Genomic DNA, 12174 nt, shown 5'->3' with positions numbered 1-12174 from the left:
GAAAGTCTTGAGTGAGTAGTGCATATGTGCATATGACCTGAATGATATAACAGTGGGTTAAGTCACAATGTTCATCAGTGTGACAGCCAGGGGAAAGAAGCTGTTTGTGGTGTCTGGTTTTAGTAAATAGCACTTTCTGGAGCCTCCCTGAAGGCTGCACTTTAAACAGTTTTTATCTGGGATGTGAGGGATCTGCGGACATGTTTTCTGCCTGCTTCCTAACCCTGGACCTTTACAGGTCCTGGATGAAGAAAAGATCAGCATCAATGACCCTCTTTGCAGACCTGATTGTCTGCTGCAGACTGGCCCTGTACTGCTTCATGACTGAGCCGAGCCAGACAATAACTGATGTACATAGGACAGACTGGATGATGGCTTACAAACCCAGAGTACAGCAGGACAAACCAGTGGTCAGAGAAGTTAGAATTTGGCCACCACAAGCAAATTCTGCACTGACAGACTGTTTTGCAACCACCCAGTGGGAAATCTTCAGAGAGGCTGCAACATATAACAACATCACTGACCTCCAGGAATACTCTGTGACCGTCGTCGACTACATCAATAAGTGTATAGATGATGGTCAAAACCATCAGGAAGCAAGCCAACCAAAAACCATGGCTAACCGGGGAGGTTCGCTCTTTGCTAAGGGCTCAGAACAAAGCCTTCAAATCTGGGAATACTGCAGCTTACAATCTAGCAAGGAAGAACCTGTCAAAGGGGATTAAAGAAGCAAAGAGGCTTTATGCACAAAAACTGGACAGCCACTTCAGGAGCGACAAAGACCCACGACGGCTGTGGCAGGGCTTCTAACACATTACAGACTACAAGCCCCCTAAATATTAGGTCTCTCTCCTAAAAGTCTCTGTTATCTCACCCCAACCGGTCGCAGCAGATGGCTGCCCCTACCTGAGCCTGGTTCTGCCGGAGGTTTCTTCCTGTTAAAAAGGAGTTTTTCCTTCCCATTGTCGCCAAAGTGCTTGCTCATAGGGGGTCATATGATTGTTGGGTTTTTCTCTGTATCTATGAAGCACCTTGAGGCGACTTTTGTTGTGATTTGGCGCTATATAAACAAAATTGAATTGTATTGTATTGAAGTAAACTTAATGTGATAAATTAGGAATTATGTTGTGTTTCTTACAACACACAAAAAGGGGGAGAACTGTCAGCAAATCAATATCCTTAGTATCCTTATTTTCCTATTATATTGTTTTATGTACTTTAATAATGAAGGCTTGTAGAGCAAGGCCACCTTTGACTCACAAACTAAGTGCTCAGCCAGACTGAAAAACAGGAAGTTTTAGTGCACAGGCATATTAATAGATAAGACAGAAAAAGAAATATCAATATTTTAACACACTATGAGTCGGTTTTCTCTGTTCTATCATGGGGACAAAAGGATCGGGGTTTAATAGGATCTTGTTATCTGGTTTCCCCATAACAACATACTTGAAACACTTGTCAATATGCTGTTGCAAACCTTCCAGGTCTTCCTTGTGGTTCTTCACAATGGTGAAGATGCTTGACATGTAAGTATAATTCCTATTTTTGTAACTTTAAAAGCTGTCAAGGAATAAGATAAGATAAGATAAGATAAGATAACATAACCTTTATTAGTCCCACATGTGGGAAATTTGTTTTGTCACAGCAGAAAGTGGACAGTGCAAAGTTATATAGCAATAATTAGAGAACACTGGAATACAATAAGAATAAGATACTGTACACAACTGAACAGAATAGAATAGAATAAAATAAAATACTATATACAGTAGAATAAAATAAAATAAAATAATATATACAATAGGATAAAAATAGAATACAAATGCTATATATAACTGAGTAAAAATACAACTTTGTCAGAAAAAGAGTATTGCACTTAGTCTTATTGCACATGTGTGGGTTTGATCAGCTGCAAAAGTCTTTGTTGTGGAGTCTGACAGCAGTGGGGAGGAAAGACCTGCGAAATCTCTCCGTCCCACATTGTGGGTCCCGCAGCCTGCCACTGAAGGAGCTGCTCAGTGCTGTCACAGTCTCCTGCATGGGGTGGGAGATGTTGTCCAACAGTGAAGACAGCTCAGCCACCATTCTCCTGTCACTCACCACCTCCACTGGGTCCAGAGGGCATCCTAGAACAGAGCTGGCCCTTTTGATCAGCCTGTTCAGTCTCTTCCTGTCCCCGGCAGAGATGCTGCCGCCCCAGCAGAACAGGCTGAACAGGCTGAACAGGCTGATCAAAAGGGCCAGCTCTGTTCTAGGATGCCCTCTGGACCCAGTGGAGGTGGTGAGTGACACCGTAAAAGATGGCTGAGGCCACCACAGAGTCATAGAAGGTCTTCAGGAGTGGGCCCTTCACTCCAAACGACCTGAGTCTCCGCAGCAGGTACAGCCTGCTCTGTCCTTTCCTGTAGCGGGTGTCTGAATTATGAGTCCAGTCCAGTTTGTTGTTCAGATGAACACCAAGGTACCTGTAGCTGTCCACAGCCTCGATGTCCATACCTTGGATGTTCAGTGGTTGCAGTGGAGAATGCTTGTGCCTGCGGAGGTCTGCCACCAGCTCCTTGGTTTTACTAGTGTTGATCTGGAGGTAGTTCAGCTGGCACCAGTCCACAAAGTCATGGGTCAGTTCTCTGTACTCCCTGTCGTCCCCATCAGTGATGAGGCCGACTATTGCAGAGTCATCAGAGAACTTCTGCAGGAAGCACTGGGTGGAGTTGTGGGAGAAGTCTGCAGTGTAGATGGTGAGCCAGAACCGTTCCCTGTGGTGCCCCCATACTGCAGACGACCCTGTCCGACACACAGCCCTGAGTTCTCACATAGTGTGGTCAGTCAGTGAGGTACTGCAAAATCCAGGTAGTGAGGTGGTGGTCCACTCCTGTGTTTTCCAGCTTGTCCTTCAGGACCGTGGGCAGAGTGGTGTTGAAGGCACTGGAGAAATCAAAGAACATGATTCTCACAGTGCTCCCAGCAGTCTCCAGGTGAGAGAGGGAACGATGTAGGAGGTGAATGACGGCATCATCCGCTCCAATGCCAGGTTGGTAGGCAAACTGAAGTGGGTCCAGCTCACCAGGCGTTATTGTTCTTCCTTTTTTTTTTCTTTTTTTTTTGAAAGAAAAAAAAAACTTCTTCTAGGTTTATTGGAGAGCAGTAAACCAGCTTAAATGAACATTACCTCCACCTACTGGACTGGAGTCTTGACGGGAAAAATTGAGCAAAGCCTTCTGCAAGAATGTATTGCTGCCATTTATTAAGAAATGTTTAGTTAAAAACACAATGTTCTTATTTCATAAATGTCTTTTGAATGTGAGCTTCCACTTAGATGGTGGAAGGAATGCTTTTTATATTCCGTGTGTAACAAAACTATTATATAATCCACTGTGTCACATATAATGATAATGAGATTTTAGCAATAAAAAATGAAATATAACTACAGTTATATGTTTTACAGTTATAAATATACTGGTAGAAAGCCATCGGGCTATACATTTTTTTAGATTCAGGAACGAAAACGTCACATGATGTGGAAGCTAGTGTGTTTAAAACACTTTTTTTATAAGTCAGAGAGAAAAACAAACCACAAACAAGAGGAATTTTCTTTAGTTAACGCGACTGAAAATGTAGACGTTACACTTGACATTTTTTATGCTACATTGTTTGATCGTTTGTGGCGCTTAGAGCCAGTGGCCGTTTTTCCAATAGACTTGAAAGCAGCATCACGACTGGCTGCGTGAGGTGTGTTTGGCCGGGCAAGGACACTTAGAGGGTTGGAATGACATTTGTGTAAGTTATCAGCGGAATGTTACTAGTTTGCTAACTGATTCTGCGGCGACTGTTGTACAGAATCTAACCGGAGACTTACAACATTTGGACGGACTAGGGGCTTCGTCTGGAACAGAATACATTGTGAGGATCTTTTCCAAACCGGTGGCTAGCTCATTGCTAGCTGTTGACTAGTTAGCCTTGAAAGCTAACTGCTATTATTTGACTGTCACTGTATATAACCAGCACTAGCTGAAGTCTCCGAGTTAATATTCGCATTGCAGGGATATATGTTATTGTTTGGGAGAAAATCCAGATGTGACCATACAGGAATGTCTGACAACTTAAAACGCAGCTGTGCCCCATTTAACCTCCAGAGAATATGTCAAAACAAAACAATCAGGAGATTTTATTACACATTCATTTTAGTTATTTAAGTTATTTAAAAGAACAATTTGTACTGCAGTAATTGGATTGTGTCACAGTCTAAAACAAAATAGTCCTGAAATTTTGAGCAATGTTATAAGGAGGAGTTGTAGTAATGCTGTTTTTAAACCTTTTCTGCTAAATGTTATAACCCAATAATTTCCTTTTACGAGTTATGATCTAAGAAGTCTCCACTCAAAAGCTGCTGTCAGCTGGAAGATATACAGACACTGAACTTAAAGAAACTGTTGAAACTGCTCTGTTCATTTTGGCTGCAGTGCATTTTAAGTTGTAAGGAAGAGGCCTGTATTGAAAGTGTTCACGTGTTTAATTGGATGTCATCTGTCACCAAGGAGTTTCTGATTATAAACGTGAGGTGTGCTTCAGGTCCCGTGCTCCTGGCAGTCTGGGAGAACCTTCAGTTGAATGCCTGAACTGTAGAATTTGTGTGATCTTGCTGCACCCATACCACAAGATTTATTATCGCATAATATCTGCCTAATATCTGCAGATGTCGGAACCAGCTAACATAAAATTATTGATTTAACAAAAGATTATTTCTTTTAAAGATTAATCATTTGACTAGTAAAACGTTACAGCTTTAGTCCCAGTGATTGCTTGATAACAGAAAAAATGTATGTATTTGATTTGCAAAAGCCACATGAGGTGCTGCAGCAAAAGCTGAGACGAGTCCTCTGCCAGTGTCCTCTGCACTCCCTGCTGTACTGATGCAGCTTATTTGAATAACTAGTGTATGGTGCAGTGCTAACTGTCAGAGAAGCTGCAGAACCTAGCTGAGCATTCAGGAGTTAGTGGTGCCAAAAACAGAGCTATAAGTTGTAGGACTTGCATCTGCTAGGTGGACAAAAGATCATTCAACAGAATATTAGCTGTTAGTCAAGCACGTGGTTTAGAAAAGAAGGTGCAGTACAGCTGTTGTTGTTGTTTTTGGAGCCAAATATGAAGAAACCTTTTTCCAAGTGTTTCTGAGAGACAGTTCGGTACAAATTACAGTGAAAACATAGAAAACTGCCTTTGCATTTTTGCTTGAAAATCAACTAATAATTTTGTCAGCAGGTGAATATTTATTTTATTATAATGTCATGTAGCTGTGTGAACAGCTAACTTGATCTATTCTCTCTTCTGTGGTCTCAAGTAGGTGAGGTAGAGGGCCTCCTGGAGTAGTTGGGAATCTTCCAGTCATAAAGTCTTTGTGCTGTTGTGTGTGCGGTGGGTGATGGTCATCTGGTGACCAGGGTTGCCCTGACCCTGTGGTGAATGTCTGTGAGCAGAGGAGGCGTGGCCTTCTGGGTGGGTTGTATCCGCAGCCAAGGGAGAAGGCAGCCCATCCAAAAATGGAGCTGGAGTTTCAGACAGGTAATTTACTGGATTTCTTGTTATGCATCAGTTGACAAATACTCCAGTACAGATGTATTCGTGAGCTTTATTTTAGGCTGTTAATAGTTTGTTTTACTTGGGCCTGTACTACAAAACAAGTTGAACATACCTAGAATAGCATGTGTGAAAATTTCATGTAAGGTCCACAAGTACAAATAGGTTCCCTGTAAAACATTATTAAAAAAATAACTTAAGGTCACAGAGTGAAATAAATATTCAGTTGGCTCTGTGCTCATGTGACACACATTTCAATAAATCAATTACAGATCTCAATTCATTATATGTATAAAGCATAGCTTCATACATATAATGCTAATTTACACCACAGAGCCTACTCTAAAAGCTGTCCTATATTGGATTTATGTATAAAACATGTTTAAAGTTTTAGAGCTTGTTTAGTACCATGTTTAGGGTGGCTATAGCTCACGAGCTAGAGCAGGTCATCTACTAATTGGAAGGTTGGTGGTTCAATTCCTGCTGGTCCAGTCTGCATGTCAAATGTCCCTGTGCAAGATACTAATCCCAAATTGCTCTCAATCCAGAATAAATGTGTGTGAATAAAAATGGAAAAAACAAGGATATACTGAGATTAAACTGTTTACAATCTAATCTAACTCAAAATCTCAGACTGCTCTTAACATGAAATATCACGTTCTATATGCTTACAATAATAACACTAAGTCTTTGTTGCTTCTTTAGGTGGTGGATTGCCAGACCCGCCCCCTGAGCAGTGTAGCATGGGCCCTTGCCCCACCCAACAGCCTGAGATATCAGAACTTTAGGCAGCCGGTGCTGTCTAATCCAATACATCATGCAAGCCAGCCTCAAACACTGGGCTACGGCGAGGAGGACTGGGAGGACTCTCTCAGTGTTTGTGTGCTGGTGCGACAGGGCGAGTCACATGGCCTCCACACCCTTCTGGAGATCCCTCTGTTTGGTCACAATAAAATGGGAAGGCCCCTCACGTCTTCAGAGTTCTTGTTTCCACTGACCACAGTGGATGGTAGCAGAGAGGATGACATTAACGTAGAGACCTTCAAAAGTAACAACACTGATGCTGTAAAGAGAGAACACGGCTGCTTCAGAAGCCTGTTTGAAACTGAGGGATGTCCTGCACCATTCATGTCTGGCTCCAAGTTTTACTGTTTTCATTGCCCTGGCACACACTTGGTGCCTAACAATGTGCTAAAATACAGCCAGGACAGCGGACTTGACAAGAAGACGGTGGAGCTGCCCTCTATATCTCTGTGTAGCCATACAGGCAGAGCAGAGGGGGAGCATATTGAGAGTGACAGGGAAGGAGAGGAAAAACTGGCCATGATGTATGAAAGGCTGAGGATAGAGGTAAGAACCATTAAAGTATGATAGCTGTCATTGGTTATGTTGTTAGCTGTATCTGACTAAATGTTTGCCTGGCAATCAGGCAGATGTAGGCTAGACAAAGAACCTTAAATGTTTTCACTTCCTGAAATATAAATAGCCCCACATTTAAAAAGTCTCATACTCTTATTGACCATTCAAAGTATTTAGTACTACCATCTCTACTGACTGTTTAATACACAGTCATATATAACTTAGACGGAACACTTGAGGCTTGAGGTATATAAATGAATCTAATTTGTACACTGAAATACAGATTATTTTACATTCTCATTGTGATAAAATGTACAGTTTTTGAATTAATTAATTTTTTGAATTAATTGATTATCGTCAGTAACTTTAGGTTACTTGCATAACCCCAGTAGCTTGAGTGAAATGGCCACTATGTGATTCACTTCCTGGTGTAATCCTCAGAAGCATTTATCTCATTCTCCCTGTCGAACTGAACAAAAGTGAGGGGTGTGGACCAGCTTCCTACTGCTGCACAAATGTCCTGGACTGATAACCCCAGGATGCTGCTCCCTCCTACATCCAACACCACACAGCACATCCAAAACCACTGTTAAATCTCTAGGGGGTGTCCGGTCTCCTTGGAGACGGGGAGGAGCCTTTCATAAAATGGTACACCAAGGGGTACTGTTTTGTCCCCAGACCCTTACATGCAGGATTAGCCTTTTCCACAGTTAAAATACACTTTAACTTGTCAGTCAGATCCTGTAAGAATAATAAAATCACACCAACACAGAATGTATCCCTTATTGCTAAACCAATTCTCAACCACTTCCATTTACAGTCATAAAAGCAGCTAGTGGAGGACGCCCTAGAATTTTGAACAGCGTTATAGTTATATGTTGCACTGGAGACAAAACACTGTTTTCGGTGTTTGTTATAAAGCCCAAGTTAGTTGATGCTTCATGCCAACAGATATAATTGTGTCATATCTTCCTGCGTGACCATGCAAAAGGTAGCCAGCCATCTAAATATGTAGCAAGATGACTGTCCTACTGTTGCAGCAAGTTCAGTACAGCCTACAAACACTCCGAGCCTCAGACAGGAGGGACGGTAACACTCTGCACAGATGTACTGAAAAACAAACCTCACTTATCTCCTGGGAGTGGGATAGAGAAAAATATACATCCTTCAGGCCAATTGATGTAACCAGTAGCTCCCTGATCCCCCAAACTGGTAACCAAAAAATATCTGCAGCAATAGCTGCTTTACTCTGTTCAGAGAGCACTACATATATTTTTTTTTTCTGACAACAAGTGAAGTTTCTCCTGAAGAATGCAAATTGAGTCTACATCTCTCCAGAGAGAACATTTTTGCAGGGAATTAAGAGGAGTGACAGTAAACTGAAGCCAGGAGCCCTGTCATATTGTTTTCAGCAACTAGGCTGAAGTTGTGAATGCTGGCCATCTCTATCTTTAGGGAGAGAAAAGTGTCAGTCTCCTGGGTTTAAGGCATCCTGTCAGGCCCCAAAACTTGTGTTGTGGGCCCATCTAGTGGCAGGGTGCAGTTGTGGCAGCTGGTTAACAGACTATATGTGCAGGGTGCTAAACACTCTACAGCATCCCAAACAGTAGATTCTGTTCAACTGTATTCAGTGGGAGAAATGTTTCGTCACTCATCCCGACTCCTGCTGAAAAAGTCCAGATGAACAGGATCAACTGATGATTGGGCATGCATCAAGACTTTACAGCAACATTTGCGCCATGCTTCCTGAGGGGGTAGTAGCCTTCACTCAAGACAGCAGTGGCACTCAGCAGTTTACCTATGTGTGCATGTAATAATTTATTCTTTAACACATTCCACCATAGGTCTGGATGTGACAGTGGGGCACACTTTATTAAATAGGAACAAAATTGTTTGCTTGTGTGACTTAGAAGAGGAACAACCTGTTGTCTCTTTGCCCGTGTGGATTGTGTGGTCCAAATGCAAGCAGCGACAGGGAATTGTGGGGAGTTGTATCTCAGGGCAGTGTAACTATAGTGTAAAATTAATTAATGACAACTAAAATACTCGTTTGTACTTTTGTTCACAGGTCAGAAATGTCATCAAATCAACAAAAAATAAATTTTTCTTCCTTATAAATGCATCTCATGCAGTATTTAGACGTGTAACTATTGTTTGTTAATAATAAAGTCTTACTTTTAATCACTAGTATCCTGCTACACCTCAACAGTGATAATACTGCAAACCAAGAAATTCTATTTTAAAAACACTGCAATGTAGCAGTTATCCACATCATTTTTCCATTATCCTACATTATATGGACGCACTCATCTGCTGCATTTTCTCAGTCATACAGAAAACCAAGTAGGTCACTGCTTGGGAAAAATACCATATACCGTATTTTGAGTATAGCTGTAATAATGTGTGATGGGATGATGATCACCTGCTGGACATTTCCTGTCTTTAATGGTGGTGCCATAAGTATGAGCATATTAGCACATTGATAAGAGTCAGACTGTCATTAAAGCATGTGATATGTCTGTGAAGGTTCTCAGTCATCCAGGTCATCGTAGTCTAAGGAGCTTGGAAAGAAAAGCGTCTGGACTTCTTTGAGTTGCTTGAAGACATTTCACCTCTCATCCGAGAAGCTTCTTCAGTTCTAAGGGTCAATTGGTGGGGAGTCCCAGATTTAAACCCAGTGGGAGTTTCCCCCCCAAAGAGGGACAAAGGACCCCCTGATGATCCTCTACCTAATCACACCAGCCAAGGTGTGAAAGCGGGTGGGGGTCCTAATCAGCCAGGGTTTTGGGTGAGCTCATTGTGAAACCTGGCCCCACCCTATCATGTGATTTCCTGAGGTCAGATGGCCCAAGATGTGAGTGGGCGTTAAGGCGTCTGGGAAGGGATCTTAAAACTGGATTATAGATGGCAGACAGTTGGTGTCGTAAACCACCACCTCTGTTCAAAGATGGTCGCTCACAGTGGACGTAAATGGCTTCTTCCACTCCTCCTTCCATGGTTTGAAAGAGGAGTGAAAGAAGCCATTTACATCTTATAACCCTTAGAACTGAAGAAGCTTCTTGGATGAGAGGTGAAACGTCTTCAAGCAACTCAAAGAAGTCCAGACGCTTTTCTTTCCAAGCTCCTTAGACTAAAGCATGTGATGTTTCACATTCAGATTGGATAATGTTTACCTGAGATTTACAATTTCGGATCACATGGTGAATAATCAAGCTTTGGCGTGCTGCCACAAACGGGCCTTTTTATGTAAACTTGGCTTTGCAATTTAACACCACCAAGATCATTTGAACACACATTTGTGTATCCACATTGTTTCCATAGCACAAAGGGGCAAATGAATAACGAAAAACAAACACAAGAATGTACATTTCATTTTCTGATACAAGATGGAGTACCGGGGACACGGATATGAAAAAACTTTTTTTGGGGGGGGGGGGGGTGTCAACTTTACTTGCCGCTGCTGTGACCATTGAAACAACTCTATATGCTTCAGCTTCTCCAATTTCCTCACAAACTGGAGCCTGCTTATTGTAAAACCACAAATCTGTTTTTAGACACATTTTAGACATAAACTAATAGAATTGGAGAATATCTTGTTGTAGTGTTTGTCTTTAACATCAGCACATAAACTTAGAAATTGATCTTCATCTGTTTGTTTTGCAGCTTCCAAGATTCTTTATGACAAACCATGACTACTCCATGTACTCAAATGATGTGGAATTCCTCAACGGCCTCATAAATATCAAGACCAGGTGAATGTGCTCTTTAGTGTGGGCTGATGGTGATATGTTATGAGAGATGCTCTTATCCTTTGACCAAACTCTTGATAAGTGTCTCTGATTGTGTGTGTGTTGTGTAGGGGCCGTGTGATGTACCGGCTCACGCTCTCCCTGTGGCGCCTACTGTGTCTGTGCTACTACGCTGAAGCTCGACTGGATGTACTGAAGCTTACCAAACACATGGAGGACGGGACCATTAAGGCTCGCTGGAGGATCAGAGGTCTTCCTTTCCACTCTCTGCTGCTGCGCTTCTATCGCAAAGACAAATCGCACCTGTACAGGTAACAGCACATCCAGAACTGGGTGCACGGGAGTTACAAGGTTAAGTGGATAAAGGGATTTCTGTCTCAGTGTGTTATTTTAAAGCTCCCAAAAATGTAACGAAGTATTCTTTCCATAAAATAGATTACCGTTCTGATATACTCGCCTTTTTGTGTTACGTATATAATTAACGTTTCCTTGTTTTTGAATGGAGTGTTTTTGGAAAGAGGAAACAGATTTTCAGGCAGGTTACAATGTTCACTATAATCACTATCATGTTTTTAACATTAAAAACATTAAGACTAGGAATCATGAATAATTGATTCTTCCGTTCACACGTTTACATAAAAATGGGTGCATATTTTGTCCAACCTTAATCCACATGTCGTCTCTTACACACAGGTCCTATGATGCATTCTCTACGTTCTACATTGGACATGACGGATTTATTCACTGTCACAAAGTTGAGAAGGTAAGGAAGCTAACAGCTTTTTGCCACAAAGCACCCACAGCAAAAAGCCTTTGGTGCTATAGATTAACTACTCCCAACGATTATCTGAGAGTGAAAAAGATTTGTTTTTGGATGCAGGTTTTCCCAGCACCACTGCTGATAAACTTTCTGACCAGGCAACATGTACTTCCTTTAACCTCCTTTAACCTTAGTGTGCTTTAAAATACACAAAGGTGGAGCATTAAAGCCAGGCCTCTCATTACTGTCAGTATTGGCATAGATACAGAACATAGACACGCGGGTCAGGTAAAGACATTCATCAGCATGTGAATGTTGGATAGAAAGCAGTGAAAGGTTAGATTAACATGATGATAGTGAGACCTGCTATGATGTATGGTGTGGATATATTTTATATTTATTGTTCTCTTTGTCCTGCAGGTGATGCCAGCTCAGCCCCCTGTCCTGCCCAGAGTAACTTCCCTCTTGACAGGGGTTCTGGTGGCACTGGGAGTGCAGGAACATCGACCTGCTCTCAATTTGTTACCCCTGCTTCTGTCATCACTGCGACAAAGCAGAAACTGACCCAGAACAAGCATTAGTGGAAAACCAGTGTCTCTATAGCCATGTGACCCTGAAAAGCTAAAGTCGTCTTCACATAGGAACACATGAAAATTGAAAGTTATGCTTGCTGTTCAAAAATTTTGTTGTCCCTGAATTAAAACAACATCGAGTCTTTTTTCTGCTTCTCCTTTT

General features: G+C 41.9%; 1 protein-coding gene across 4 annotated transcripts; it reads left to right on the top strand.

Annotated features, from left to right (window-relative positions):
• Positions 1 to 3627: 3627 nt before the first annotated feature.
• Positions 3628 to 12157, top strand: lg22h6orf136 (linkage group 22 C6orf136 homolog). 4 transcript variants are annotated; one of them, XM_003459811.4, is made up of 7 exons: positions 3628 to 3774; positions 5339 to 5556; positions 6277 to 6921; positions 10594 to 10682; positions 10790 to 10990; positions 11373 to 11442; positions 11860 to 12013. In XM_003459811.4, exons 2-7 carry the CDS (start codon positions 5458 to 5460, stop codon positions 12001 to 12003), a joined length of 1248 nt encoding a protein of 415 aa, XP_003459859.1. In that variant the 5' UTR covers positions 3628 to 3774; positions 5339 to 5457; the 3' UTR covers positions 12004 to 12013. The 4 variants fall into 4 exon arrangements, with proteins under 4 accessions (XP_003459859.1, XP_005465647.1, XP_005465648.1 ...); XM_005465590.4 differs by having other exon boundaries at positions 3642 to 3774; positions 5336 to 5556; XM_005465591.4 differs by having other exon boundaries at positions 3673 to 3897; positions 5336 to 5556.
• The last annotated feature ends 17 nt before the right edge of the window (positions 12158 to 12174 follow it).

Source organism: Oreochromis niloticus, linkage group LG22, assembly GCF_001858045.2.
Source record: "Oreochromis niloticus isolate F11D_XX linkage group LG22, O_niloticus_UMD_NMBU, whole genome shotgun sequence".
NCBI lineage: Eukaryota > Metazoa > Chordata > Actinopteri > Cichliformes > Cichlidae > Oreochromis > Oreochromis niloticus.
The sequence above is the reverse complement of the archived record's forward strand: the minus strand, read 5'-3'. Positions and strand labels throughout refer to the sequence as shown.